At 37.8% G+C, this 15,948-nt stretch overlaps 1 protein-coding gene across 1 annotated transcript in view; it reads right to left on the minus strand.

The window, feature by feature from the left end:
- The window catches only part of LOC106670715 (Down syndrome cell adhesion molecule-like protein Dscam2), a 548,059-nt gene that overhangs the window by 268,907 nt on the left and 263,204 nt on the right, over nucleotides 1-15,948 (minus strand). The window contains exon 2 of the mRNA XM_014401282.2: nucleotides 10,562-10,633. Coding sequence (XP_014256768.1) covers nucleotides 10,562-10,610 — 49 coding nt within the window. The 5' untranslated portion in view covers nucleotides 10,611-10,633. The remainder of the gene's footprint in view (nucleotides 1-10,561; nucleotides 10,634-15,948) is intronic.

Below are 15,948 nucleotides of genomic sequence, written 5' to 3' on the forward strand. Positions count from 1 at the left end.
CCCCTCAAATTTCAGGCACTCCAAATGGAGCTGTACGGCTTGGCGCGGTTCCATTTGGAGTGATCGTGAATGGCCACTTTACGTGAATTTTCTTTAATCAACATTTTGAGTTGGTCGTCGCCCACAACCGCGACGTAGGACGACCTTCCCTGTCTTCGAGATCGAAATCTCTGAAACCATGGCTGCACCGTGTATTTGCTAATACTTCCCTCCCCCCAAATTGTGTGCATATTACGCGCGGTTTGAGCCGCACTTTGCCCAAGCTTAAATTTGTACAAACAAATTCGACGAGAATCTAGTTTGGACATATTTAATTTCGCAGGACCTCGCTCTGATAAAAGTCTAAATAAACTAAAATGTTTTGTACAAAAAATAACAGTTAAAAGTATTTATTATAACCGTAAATTAGATATGAGGATTTAACTTTGTTTATATGACAAGCACCTACGAAAATAAAAGAAATTTTCAAAACCTGTATTAATTTTGCACCAACCCAATAACTATTTTTGAAATAGAGTATTCCAGATGCCGAATGGTTAATCTGTCCGACTCGTATTTGCCACGCTAGCCGTTCTGGGTTCGAATCCCATGGTTTTTTAACTAACAATATTATGCAACATGTATTGTAAAGGTGGTATGACCCTAATCCGCAACACCCAACGGTTTCCAGCAAGACAGGAATTATTTGGCTATATATATATATATATATATACTTTCTGTATGTAAAGACTGAATGCATTTATTAGCGTGAATGGGTTGTGTTTGAGGGCCGATGGCCCAATATTGAGTTCCTCATCGACCCTCAGTTAAATTAATTACATAATAAGTGTGATGTTAATGGTATGTAAATAGATGAGTTTGCATTTAAGAGCGAGTGGGTTTGAATCTAGAAACGTATTGAGTTGGGTGCTGAAATGACCGTCGTCTGACCCAGCTCTGTCAATACCAGGTGAGTGATTCTGGAGTCCTTCCGGTAATTTATTTTAAATTATATAACCTGGAATTGCCGATGTACTGCAAGAAGCGATATCAATGTACAAAATTGAGTTTATATTAATCAGTAAATCATTTGGAACCTTGTTTATTTTCATCTCTATAGGGAATGCCGAAATGGTTAATTTTAATTTTGGATCACACCAATAATTTCGGGCCTTTTTGTCAGTAGGCGAAACATCGTTAAGATTATATTTGCAAAATACGAATAGAATATAGGGCAAAAGAAACCGTTCGAGTGCATGCGGAAGAAAGGATTGCGCCGTTAGTTGTGATTACCAACACCCCCTTAATCTCCGCTCGTTCCGCAGGCGAGGAAAGAAAGAAAGGAAAAGGAAAGAACTTTTTTCAATTGTACACTACCGCTCTTACACATCTTTCAATTACAACCCCGAAATTACGGGAAGATATTTTGGGCTTTATTATCGTATTTTTACTCCTTCCATATTCTAATGTTAGTGTTTTAAGTTTATTTGTTATAACTGCTAGGTACAAAACTGGCTTTCAAAAAATTTGTCTTAATATAGAGCAATAGGTTTTATTGCCCCGTTCTTTTATAACTTATAATTCTATGACTGACTGATGAAGATAATATATATATATTGGTTTTTGATAAAAACCTTACTCAAATTTATAATTGTTACTATTTTTTAAACAAAAATTGTAAATTTCACGGTGTACCGACATCTTTTAGAAAATTTTGTACCGTAAATATCTGGCTAAGTTTCTTCTTCTCTATTAATTATGCATCAAATAAATAGGGTTATAGAGTTATAAAATTGCTCAAATTTTTGAAAATTTTTTTTACTCCTGTATATTGTTGGTTGGAAAAATTAACCCGTTTTTCGCTAAATGACAGGATTAACTAGGGTTAAGTTGATAGGGTTGAGCTTTGAAAGAAAATGTGATTACGTAAATATTCCTTCACTCATTTTATTATGTGAGAGGGGACGACGGCGGAATATCGACCCTCAGTTAGTACGTGTAAGGGTTATGTTGAGAGTGAGTGTATTTATTAGCGCGAATGTTTGATGTGAGGGGGTCGATGGCGGAATATTGAGCACCCCATCGACCATCAGTTAGGCTACTTGTAAAGGGATATGTGTAAAGGATGATGGAGGAATATCGAGCACTCCATCCTCTAATTGAATGAATGCTATATAAATACATTACAGTTCGTGGTCCGATTGACCAATTAACATTTTTCAATCATGGTGGTGATTAGTAACCGTTAATCGATAATTATTAAGAAATCGTGAGATGCGGTCTGGTGTGATGTAGGTAGGAACAAATTTCAACTACATATGGACACGCAGCTAAAAGTATTCTGAAGGACATCACCAACAATGAGAAGAAACTCGCATCGGCTATCAAACAGAGAACGTTTTTGCAGAAATGGAGACAACACAAGGCCCCGAAGATGATCTCAATAAAGATCGAAACGTTGGCACGATANCAACCTTGTGGCTGAGGTCTGTCCCCGGACTGCCAACAACTGCGGAAGGTGATTCTCCAGTCTGCCGGCAATTTATTGTAAATAGCAAAAGCTGGAATCGTGAGGGTACTACGAGAATAGGCTCAACGCGACACAGTTTTGAATATACGTACGTACATGTACGAATTTGAGACTATACAAATCCAAGCTGAAATCAATTTACTATGCGCCCAAATAAATCGAATAACCAACAGACATAAAATTGTACAAATGTGTTGAAAAAGACATTTTTAAATTCTTTTAGATTGTTGGTTGGAACAATTAAATCACTAAATGGCGGTGCTACATACTTTGAGGTATATTTTCAACGACATGAATAAAAAATATGATGTTTAAAAACTAATCTCCTATGGTGCTTGAAACAAACCAATTTGGTTTGGACAGAAGCAAAAGTTGCAAAACTGAAGTTATCTATTGCCTCACCCGACTTATAACCTTACGCCCCTCATCTAATTTTAATTTTTTAATTACATTTTTAAAGGGTGGCATATTGAAATGTACCATTATGCTAGCGGTCTTTGATCTTGCTTTTATGAATAGAGATATTTAAAAAAATCTTTTTCTTTAACTCTTCATAAATTGGTAATTTATAAATACGCAATTAATTTCGACTAGCATATTCTCTACTTTTTTTAAAAGCCGGTTTCTTTTAAGTTTTTAATAAAGAATATGTTTTTTCTTCAGTGCCCCACACGACAGTTGTGTAAAATATAAAGATTGAACACAAACAAACCCTTTCCACAACTCGGCAGAAAATGGTTTTGTCAGATTACACCCTTTTCAACCGAGGCCTTTTATTTAAAAATGCCCAGCAACCCAACTGAAACGACACAACTTGAGTTCCCCTGTTCACCCTCTGTTGGGACTAAAAAAAGTCATAAAAATAGAATAAAAATGATTCAAAACCATTCATTCTACGGTTGGGATTGGCCATTTCTTAAATTTCGATTAATTTGATAATTTAAAATCAATGTATGACACAAATTGGCACATTTCGACATGTACATTTCGAAAGATAATAAAATAATTAAATAACAATTATTTAAGGTTTTTAGTTGAGATAAAAAAGTCAATGGCACGAGAGGGATTCGAACCCACGATTTTTTGAATATAATGAAATAGAAATTGTAAAATAGTGTTACATGGATCAACCAATTTTAATCGTGAATCCTCTGAATCACGTTATGGTCTGGGTGAGAAAATAAATCCGACGGTTATCTGCCAAGTTTTCGACCTATTTTAAGGTCAAAATAAATAAGGTAAATCAATATCTTAAAAATTTCTAAAAGTTGACATAACTAGGTTTTTAATAAATGGTTTCAAATTTCTTTTGAAAAGAGACTCAGTCCCAACATTGTAACGAGCCCCGAGGCAGATCGAGATGTTGATATTCCTCCATCACCTACACATTATATAAATTCAATGACGGCAATTGGGCCAAGTCAGACGAGGAGAAAGCGAATGGTTTTGCCTCTTACCTGACCATGTTCACCACACATGCCAACATCATAGATCATCATCAACTTATCAAGGTCCCCGCTTCTCTATTCCATTATCCTTCCCTCCTTTTTCACCTTCCAACGTTCATTCCGCCATAAAACATCTCAAATCAAAGACAGCTCCTGTTTTTTTCCCCCTATTACTTCTAAAATCCTTCAACACCTATCCAAAAAAGCCATCAAATTCATTACAAACGATTTCATTCCGATCTTCGTATAAACTACTTCTATAAAGCATGAAAACACTTATATATATGAATTTTCCCTATACAAAAAAATAAAAATAAAAATAAATAAAATAAAAAATAAAAGTTTATTCTTTTTCATAGAACATATATAATATATGTAATTAATACACACTGACAGGCAAAAAATTCCACCCAGTGTTTAATATAACTTGATTAGTATATATTTTTATACAGTTAAACTGTATACATTAATACAGTTTCATGTTTTTTAACTTTTAATAATTGAGTCTTTGTCTAAAAAAATGTAAATTGCTAAGGAAAATGAAAAATAACAAAAAAAGACGGACAGATAAAATTAGTTTTAATTAGAATTTTAATTAACATTTCAATATCGCGTATTTCCTCCTCTTGCCTTAATTACATCTCGAAGACGCCTCGGCATACTTTCTATCAGTCTGGAAATGTCTCTTTCCTGGAGGTTGGCCCATTCCTCGTGAGAAGAGTCCTTTCAAAATCGTGGAGTTATCAGGAAGTGATGGACGTGCTCTCATTCGTGTTTTGAGGTTATCCAATAAATGTTCGATGGGGTTCAATTCTGGAGAACGGGCTGGCCAGGCTAAGTCCCTGATGTTATACTGTTGAAGGTACGTTTGTATTGGGGACCGCGGTAGCCGAGTGGTTAGCATGAGAGACTCTCACGCCGCGGTCGTGGGTTCGATTCCCACCGTCGCCTCTGGCCCTTTTTCCCCGATAACCCCCAATTTGAACACACAAGAATTCGTACTATGGCTAATATGCAAGATCATAAGGCCAATTTAAAAAAAAAAAGAAAAAAAAAAGGTACGTTTGTACTATGCCAGCGACATGTGGACGGGCATCGAGCATTAGAATAGAATTGTCGCTGATTTCATTCGAAGATAGGGAACGAATGATGTTCCAAAATTTCATCCACATATTGTTCGTCAAAGACCCTCCACGAACAACAGCCAACTGTTCGACTCTCCATTGAAATTCCCGCCCACACCATCGCAGAGCTACGTTGAAAAAAGGTTGGCTCTGTGAAAAATTACAGGCTTCGTACCTTTCATTTTGCCTCTCCACACCCTTTCCGCCCACCTGGAGATCGTTGAACAAATCTGCACTCATGTGTAAAAAGTACAGCAGACTAACCGTCCAAAAACCATGGCTCTGTTCTCGAGCAAATTCGAGCCGTGCAACTCTGTGAGTTCTGGTCAATTCTGGTCCTCTTACGGTGCGAAGAGCGTACTGATTTAATCTTCTTGGAGCAATGCGTTCAGAAATTTGGACACCTCGAACTTCCTGGAGCTGATAAATATCGTGAACAACAGTAAGGTGTGAGTTTCGCAAAATTCTCAAAATCAGAAAACGGTCATCCTGTGGTTCTGTTACCCTAGGGGGTCCAGAACCGGGCCTTCTATCGGACCCAGTTTCCCGAAAACGTCTAAAGGCTTCTGGCAGAATTTCGTATGGAACTCCAATGGCAATAGCCGCACACCTGATGGAACGTCCATCATAAATAAATGCCACACCATGTGCAACATCCTCAACACTGCGTGGCATTTTTAAGTTGAAAAAATTGAAATTAAGAAAACAAAGATGAAAATTAAACAGTTCATTGCTTCAGAATTCAAATGAGACTGAATATACATTTTAAATTCTATAAAAAGTAAACATTTTAAAAATAATTTATCCTAATAAAAAAGGATTATGTGTGTTTACCTTTAATTGATATTCTCAATTTAAAACAGCATAAACAAATATTATAGGTAAAAACAATGACAAAAATTAAGGGCAGAATTTTCTTTTATCGAGAAAATGAAAAAACTATCAATTGGGAGAAATGTTTTGCCTGTCAGTGTATATACAAGGTGAATTGCTACTCGTGCTACAAACTTCTCCAGTAGATTCTTCACCCTAAAATGAACAAAAAAGTTCATATTGTCCATGGTCCGATTCTCAACCATTTCAGAGTAATTTCGCTTTTTATCGATTTTGAAAGATATCACGTCCTGGCGTCGGAAAATCGTGATATCTTTTAATCTAAACATTTCTCTGAAAATCTAATAGCACCGTTGAAATTCCCGTTAATTTTTCAATAAGAAGATGACGGTGGCAAAATGTTTGGGCTAATTTTTTGTGTTTTATTTCAGCCAGAACTACAAAAAGAGTGGAAAATTGTGTAAATCGGAAAGTGTATAAAGTAATCCAGAGTTTCTAATTTTAGTCTCAGAAGGCAGCAAATTTGAGGAAAACTACCTGATTTAATAACGCTTCCAACGCACTCGTCATTTTCTTATTTAGTGGTTGTGAGACCAAGATGTTGATGACAAAAAGAGAAAAAATGGTGGTTCAAGGATTGCTAATGTTTGAGAGTGACTTGCTACTCGTGCTACAAACTTCACCAGTAGATTCTTGACCCTAAAATGAACAAAAAAGTTCATATTGACCATGGTCCGATTCTCAACCATTTCAGAGTAATTTCGCTTTTTATCGATTTTGAAAGATATCACGTCCTGGCGTCGGAAAATCGTGATATCTTTTAATCTAAACATTTCTCTTAAAATCTATAAGCACCGTTGAAATCCCCGTTAATTTTTCAATAAGAAGATGAAGGTGGCAAAACGTTTGGGTCTTTCTTCCTTGACCTTCTAGCTGTTTGTAAACTTCTTAAGCATTACATACTAAATGGGCATTAAATTAAATTAAAAAATTTCAATGGAATTATGATTTTGATTCTCTCTAAAAATTAACGGGGATTTCAACGGTGCTTATAGATTTTAAGAGAAATGTTTAGATTAAAAGATATCACGATTTTCCGACGCCAGGACGTGATATCTTTCAAAATCGATAAAAAGCGAAATTACTCTGAAATGGTTGAGAATCGGACCATGGTCAATATGAACTTTTTTGTTCATTTTAGGGTGAAGAATCTACTGGAGAAGTTTGTAGCACGAGTAGCAATTCACCCTGTATAATATGTGTAATATATATTATAATATAATAAATAAGCCTACTAACCATTTTGGGTAGAATAAACAAAGGTCTTAATAATAAGGATTGTTCTAATCCAAAATTATCAAAATACAGGGTATCCGGCTACTCATGTTACAAACTTTGCCAGTAGATCCTACATTCAGATGAAACCAAAAAATCCCAATTAAAATAAAAACCTTTTAGTTTTGGAGTTTTATTTGAAGCTGGATCTTGAAATCTTAAAAAATCTGCAAAAGGGAAATAACTCCGTAACTGTTGAGATTCAGACCCTAGTTAATTAATTCTTTTTGGTGCTATTTTGAATGTAGAATCTACGGGCAAAGTTTGTGATACGAGTAGCCGTACCCCCGTAACGTCAGACCATCAATGTGGTAGAGGAAGCCTTGGGTGACTTGGTGATTTGGACGTATCGGTTTGTTAGGAAGGATTTGAGGGTAAGGTAGTATATAAATGGAAGAATGCGCTTTAGCTTCCACACAAGCCTTCATGCCATGCCCGATCACTGGAATATGACAAGGAAAACACCCGGACAGTATTCTTTAAATTCGAGGGAGGTGGTGTCGACAACGCGATGGGCTTGGCGAATAGTCGACTGGTAGCCGCGGAATCCAAATTGATGATTGGAAATGATGTAGACGAAGTAGAAGAAGCTTTTCAAGTTCTTCTCCAATTGGGAGAAGGCTAATAGGACGATATGAGGAGGCGAGGTGAGAAGGGTTTTTTAGGTCTTGGTATCATACGTACGGAGGAGAACCTACAAAGCATAGGAAAGTAGGTAGTACAACTACAAACTAACAAACCCAAAAAATTGCATCCAGTCAAAATCCCTGGAGCCCTCTTCACTCACTGAAGAGACTAGACGCAGTATTAGTTAAATGTTAGTCACACAAGCATTATTTAAGCAGACAAAATTTAATTATCACAAATTGAAGGTAGTTGTAATGTACTGCAAATTAAAAGAAAATTTAACGGTTATTATTATACAATTTATGTTTAATTTTAATTTATGTCATTATGTACGCTACTCCTTAAAATAAATACTTTTATTTAAAATAAAATGTCTTTGGACTATGTTTCTTACATTCATTTCAAATTATATCCAAAGAAATTCTGTATATTATTGGCTTGGTGCAAAATTAATGCCCAGGTATTGAAAATTTGTTTTATTTTCGCAGGTAATTGCCATGTAAACAAAGCTAAATCTTCAAATCTAAATTATGGACTATAATAAATACTTTTAACAGTTATCTTTTATACAAAACATTTTATTTTATACTGAAGTGTACAATAGTATGTATTCTATACTTTCCAACTTGCAGAACTAAATATTGAATAAATTTTTAATATTAAACTCATGGAAGAGTGGAGTGAATTTTCGGAATGTTGACGAAACTTGCCAGAAAATATTTGAAACATTTTCTAGAAAAATATAGCGCATCATGACATAATATAAGCTGGGGGGCTTTTTAGGGTTTTTAGAGGACTTGATTTTTTTTAATTGTATACAGAATTGTTTTATGTGTTTCGTTTGATTGCGAATATGTTGTTAATGTGAGTGGTGAGGAGCTGATGGTGAAATCTAACGTCACGACCCTCAAGCAGTGTTTATGTTCAAATGAATACTTATATTTATAAGCTGAATAGCTTATTACTATTGTGTGTAGGTCGATGGAGGAATATCGAGTAATCCACCGACATCAGAATGATGCAAATATGTGGGAATGTATACCGACATCAGAACGATGCAAATATGTGGGAATGTATTTATTTGTGCGACTGTATTATAGATTGTATTTATTTTTAGGCTAGATTATATTTTGCATACGTTGGGGGCACATCCTAGCCGTCGTAGGGATGTATAGACCCTGGGGTCAGCACATCGGGGAGTGACATTGGGTTCCCGATTACTCATCGTCAACAAGACAAGAGGATCTTTAACGTACGCACCTAGCCTATACGGCCTTATCGGACGTTTTGATTCTCAAGATGAGAGCTGACGCACCTCCGCATACGACGGAAAAGTGTTACCGCCGCAGCATTGGTGTAGTGGTGTCCCGGCCCCTAAGGGTCAGTAGCCACGCTCTCCGCTTGTCCACTCCGAATGGTCGGGCCCGCATTGTGCGTCGGGTCGTACGCCGCACGCGAGGGGCTAACGGGCCGAAATACATCAGCCCGTCCCCCCCCCCTCGCGTACTCCCTAGATAGAGAAGGCGACTCTATCTCTCTGAGTGTAGAGGCTCCTCCAGCGTAGAAACTTCTGGGAACGCCCCGACAACAGTTTCGGATTATAGTGGGATTGCTACCCACCCCCTAGATGAGCACTGTCTACGGTAAAGGGTCTCTTATCGAGCTCAGCCTACACCTGCTGCACGTAATCGAGGGACGCCATAGGTCTAGCCTAGGTGGTCCGATCCTTCGCTTCCCCAAGGGTACCACGCCGGTCATACGCACAACAATGCAAAGCATACTCGAGTCAAAGACCGCCGATATCACTACCCTTTTCCAATCGCTTACTTACGCATTCGAGGGACTGTAGCATGATCATGACGTCCTCAACGCTTACATGCTGTCGTCCGGTCGCAACGTCTCCCGTGAGGAACGGGGGTAATACATTGGCCATACGCAAGCTTCACGAAAGGTCCCAGATAGAAGACAGCCTCTGTCTAAGTTCCCGCCAGGGGCGTCACCACAAGCCACCACGAGTCCATCCCAATGTGACTCTGGGCTGGTTTTTAAAACGTTGAGTCACCCCGTGGTACAGATGGCCATACAACCCTCCCCCATCTTTGTAGACAGGATCTGGTGCACTGGCCCTCGTGTGACTCTGCTAACCCGCCGCCCCTGCCGACCCTGAGGCCGACATAAGACAGCTTGTGCTTTAGAGAGGTTGCCACGCCCTCTGGGCTGCACCATTATTTTGTGCCCGGATACCCCCCTTGTAACCAAGGGTTAGGAGGGGTCACTAATAGAATGAAGGAATTCGGATTGAGAAACAGGGCCGTGGAAGAGAACACGAGGTGAGCCGTTTCGGGGTCTCGAGTCTCAACCACATTATACCACCCGTTGTCGCCGTGGTTCCACATAGAGTGGGCCATGACTCCCAGGGTGGGTATCGGGGAGTGACAACCCTTCGGGGTGAAAGTCCGAATCTAGACAGGCAGTGTGGCTCCAAGTTGAATGATGAAATATTTCAAGCTCGCACACATTTTCGCCCTAAAAGGCTCATCTTGATAAATGTGTACAGTACAATACAAACAAAACTTTCCCGTTTGTAGAATGAAAATTGGAAGAACTTGACAAGATACTCCAAGGGAAAAACAACTTTTTGTAAGAAAATAAAAAATATTTTTAAAAAATTCTAAAAATCTTACCTGATTTGATAAGTAGAACAAACCAGATTAGCCGAATTTTGCCAGACATCCTCAAATCATTTGTAGTGTAACCTGAAAAAAATCGATATAATTACTATTTTTTCCCCAAACATGTATGCTGAAATTATATCAATTCAGATCATATGAAAGCTTTGGGTGTTAGCACACAGTTCAATTATAGTTGTTGTGCTCTAATGTTATTTCTAATAACCGATCAATTAGTTAAAGGAGGATAATATAGGACAATGGCCGGTTCAATTATGTCACAGGTGACTGACAAGACAAGATGCATTGGATTCACATCATGCCTCGCCTTACAGCATGCCTTAAACATAAGCAGGCATTAATCACAGCGGTTATAAAGTGCCCATTAACGCGTGTAAATCCAAAGCAGTGGTTTTACCAATTGATAACTGTGATTAACCTGTCGGAGGCAGTTTGAAGTTTGAAGTTGACTGATATTAGAAAGACGTTAATTAATATGTACGAGAACAACAGGTAACGAAAATTATAAAACTTAAAATTTAATAGTTTATTTGTTTTAATATATTGGCACAACTAAGGCTGAGTTTGCATAGGTCTGTTCTGTAATTAATGTTGTGTGTGTCTCTGTTAATGCAAACCATTTCTATAAAGTTTCGTTTGAAAATGATATGGTTACAAATTACAAAGACACACACAGTATTAATTACAAAACAAACTCATGTAAACTCGGCCTTAGCTACGCAGATATCATAAAACAGATAAATATGAAATTTTAATTTTTATATTTTCCATTTCCCTTTGTAATTGTACATATTAATTAACTTCCTTTCTAATATCAGTGACTGTACCCTTTGAATAAACCCGGAATTAGGAATCCCGATCATCCCCGTTACCCACTCCCTTTGAGTCAAAAAAGCTGCCTAATTTCAAATAAAATTTCCCAGACTTCCCCATCCTGTCAAAATCTTATAAAAATAGCAGGATAGAAATTCACATCTCACAATTTCATCACGCATACAATAAAAAAACATGAATGTATAAAAATATATTAAACTTTATGTGAGCATGAATTACCTGATTTATACTTGATATTAAAACAATTTTTACATTTTTATTATATAATTTTTAAAAACCCATTCCAATCGACATTTTTTTTTTTTTTTTTTTAAATCATAATGTTTACCTAGTACTTTTTTGAAATAATTCGTGGTTCAACTGACTCCAGGCATTTGTAAAATATAAACCTTGTAGATACCTAGCAATATTTGTTGTGAAACACGTCTCTAGGCACTGGAAACGGCGTGTTCCGATATATTTTTCCTGTTCCCCGGCTGTCGCGATACAAAAGTTTCATTTCTCAACTTCCCCATCGAAAACTATTAACGCTGATAAAATTTTGCGCAAAATGTCTAATATGTAGGTGTTCCGGTACTTTTGTCTCAGTTTTTTTTTATTGTTCGGAAATCGTGAAATGCGGTCTGGTGTGATGTAGGTTTCAGAAAAACATTTTTTTTATCGTGCCAACGTTTCGATCTTTACTGAGATCATCTTCAGGGCCTGGGATTTACAAACATCGTTTAAATTTAACAAATACATGTAGGATGTGGAAAAAAGTTTTTTTTTGCCCGTCATGGAAACCACGTTTTATATATTTATATTTGATATTAAAACAATTTTTACATTTTTATTATATAATTTAAAAAAAAGCCATTCCAATCGATATTTGTTGGTCATTTACCCAAGACTTGGAGATGGCCGGAATAAACCTGTAAACATCGGTAACAAAATGAAAAAGGTGCTTTTCTGTAATACATTTTTTTGCGAGGGTTCGCAACAGCAGAAGTCATATAAACCCTCAGCCCATTTATGTCGTCATTTAAGTATGTCGGGTTCGAATGCAGCGGCGCTGGATTCGAACCCGGGACCTTTAACTTACAGTGATAAGTGCCGTGTCAACGCCTAAACCGTTCCGGCCACCGACAACCCTCCTATAGCTTGTATTGTCATCCTATAAGTTGGTAAACCGTATCGTCTGTTTAGGTCGTTTCAGTCGCTGTTCAGCGTGAGTCTAGGTGGAACCTAAGGAAACGCAGTTGGATTTGGGGATAGGAAGATTGTTCTAGAAAATTGTGAGAGGAGATAGGCTTCGGAGTGTACAACTGACGAGGTCTTCATTTATCTTCATTTTCCATTGTACACCAATCTGTTATACATGTGATATGTCTTTGAAGCCCATAAGCCCATTTGTAAGTATGTCGGGTTCGAATGCGGGGCAGCTGGATTCGAACCCGGGACCTTTACCTTACAGTGATGAGCGCCTTGTCAAAGACTAAACCTTGCGGCCACCGACGCCCCTTTAAGATCTTATTAAGCAACCGTACGATCGGGGCCCGTGTGTGTAAAGGATACGAGAAGGATAAATGTAGTGGGAACAGTAATGTAGCACAGTACAAAGGATATAAAGGATGGTTTGGAGCATATTGCCCTGTGATACTCCCGCGGCCAATGAGCAACATTTGGAGTGATCCTTTTTATACCCAAAAGAACTGACTGTTAGTACGAGCAGAGAATCACGTGAACAAGGTGAAAAACAAGGTGAACCATACTCTTATGCCACATCACGAGAGGCTCCCATAAAATTCTTGGTACTCAAGAACGGAGCATATACGGTTTAAAACGCTAAAAACGTACTGGTTGTGGAATGGTTGGAGCGAAAGCTAAACCGATGATTCGAGAGAAGGTTAGAGGAATTTTAGCAACAGTCTTTGATGATGTTGAAAATGGATACTAGGCAGCCTTTCACTTCATTTTGTACGCCAATCACTTCAGACTTCTGGCTTGCAGTACATTCCTAGTTCCTTAGTTCAGCGCTGTCGAATTGATCTTTCTCTTTAGAAGTACTAGGTCATTGACTGTCGTCGCTATAATTTCTTTCCTTAGGTTAATCTTGGTATCCCAGGTTACGTCTCCAAGGAGTTGTTTCCCATTTTGAAGACGATATGGGTAGCTGTTTTATACTCCTCATACGAAATTAATATGGAAACTACGAAATATACAGAAATAGACCTCAAGCACTGCTGCCTTCTGGCATATTGTACTTTCCTAGTTCCTTGGTTCTGGAAAAGTCAACCATCATCCCGCAGTCCGGCACGTAACACGCTCAGGGAACACAAAGATTATCGGTTTTCATTTTTTTCATTTACTTTACAGCTTCCCTTATAGATGTAGCTTCAGCTGCAAAAATCATACAGAATGATGGGATGATGATAGTGAATATGGATAGCAAAAAGTCGGGGATTACTGTTCCCAAGCACTGCAGCATTCTGGCTTATTGTATTTTCTAGTTCCTTACTGCAATAGACTCGAACTTCTCCTAAAAATTACTAGGTCACTGACCGTCACTGCTACTATTCCTTTCCCTGGGTTTTCTTTGTATCCCATGTTATGTCGTCATTGAGCGGTTACTTCCCATTCTAATATGATATGGGTGGCTGTGTCCTTCTCCACGTTGTCTAATCTCCAAACAGGATCATAATTGAATCCTGGATCCACGTTATGTAAGTGTTACAATTAATTAAGGTTTTTAGTTGAGATGAAAAGTTAATGGCACGAGCGGGATTCGAACCCACGATCTTCGGCTAGATACGCCGCTGCTCTACCACTTGAGCTATCGTGACCTCGATCCACTCGGACATCAACTTCCAATCTCAACCCCACCTTATGAGTTTTCCCTCCTTTTTGCTATTTTTCAAATGTCGAGTAATCGGATTGGATTCCCGACGACAAATGAAATGACCACGGAGAGCTTTAGTGAATTATACTTCATTTTAAATCATTTAATTCACTAATTAGTGAAATGGCCATTTCATTTGTCGTCGAGAATCCAATCTGATTACACGACATTTTTAAAAATGGCAAAAAGGATGGCAAATCCAAAAGGTGGGGTTGAGATTGGAAGTTGATGTCCGAGTGGATCGAGGTCACGATAGCTCAAGTGGTAGAGCAGCGGCGTATCTAGCCGAAGATCGTGGGTTCGAATCCCGCTCGTGCCATTAACTTTTTTTCATCTCAACTAAAAACCTTAATTAATTGTAATGTATTAATTGGTCAAGCGGACCACGAAATTAGTGAAGTTATGTAGATGTTTACTCACATGCAATTGATCAGTAGTGCGGTTTAAATTTAGCCCTCTCTAACTGTAGCAGTGAGTTTGCCAATCTTGATGAGCGTTACCTTAACATAAAGTTATTGTGCCTAGCACCTCTCAGATTTATCCATATCTCCTTTTCTCCTTTTTTTTGGATACATTCTGTGATGGAAAATTCTATGTTTGTTTTATTCCGAGTATAGGTTCAGGGTTTAAATGGTCTGGCAGATCCCCCTCAGGTGAGCGTGTCTGCCTTTTTTAACACGAACTTCCTATGTGTCCTGGTAGTCTAGATATCATCAGGTTGTTTCGTTTTTGGGTGCATTCACTAATTTTGATGTGAGCTTTTTTAAAATCTAATGTTTTAATAGATTCTTGGCTATCCGATCATGTGAGGATCTTTATGCCAGTGCAACCTCTCTTAAGTGTTTTTACTGCACAAGCATTGATGAGACGTATTAGGTAAGAAGGAGCGAAATATGTAGATGATATTAAAATTAAATCATATTTCCAACAAACATCTTGCAGCCCAATTCATTCCATTTCCATAATTCCAGGTTTTACGCCTTTCGATGTATGAAATCGTTTCACTTAAGGAAATGGGCAATTGCTCAAAAGTGGTGTGCAGCCTTAGGGAAGGTCAATACTTCAGAGTTGATGCAGTAGAAAGAAGCTCGACACCGTTTCAGAACGTTTTTGATTTGTATGACAGAGCGTATGGCTAGATATTTTCATGGGAAGTTTTTTCTTTAAGCACGGTAGCACATTACATAAACCTCGTATTTTCGGATTGTTCGGAAAAGAGCTCAAAACATTACACCCTCCTTGGCAAATTCAATGTAAAAGCTTTGTAAATTTCAACAAACTGTTAACTGTTTAACGAGATGTGAAAGATTAAATACGAGCTTTTATTAAATTATTTTTTTCAATTTTACTTGCGATAATTGCTGAGCTTAAGTAAATTTGGTAACAATTTACAAAACAAAACATAATGAAAAAAATAAACAAGAAAAAAAGAGAATACTAATAGTCAGTACTTTGTATTAACGTTAATCATTTTTACCTTCACTTTGGAGATCGCAAGGCCATTAACCCTTCAGTCGTCAGGGAGGATTATTTGGTAGGGTGAGGGTTGAAAGGTTTCTGACAGGAGGGCTATTTGATATAATAATTGTTTGCGAACCTAGCAATTTTTCTCTGTTTCAAGTACCTACTTAGTCGAAAGGACCATTGACGATGAATTTGAGGATTTGTA

This window comes from Cimex lectularius, unplaced genomic scaffold (assembly GCF_000648675.2).
Source record: "Cimex lectularius strain Harlan isolate CLEC.00 unplaced genomic scaffold, Clec_2.1 scaffold107, whole genome shotgun sequence".
Lineage (NCBI taxonomy): Eukaryota > Metazoa > Arthropoda > Insecta > Hemiptera > Cimicidae > Cimex > Cimex lectularius.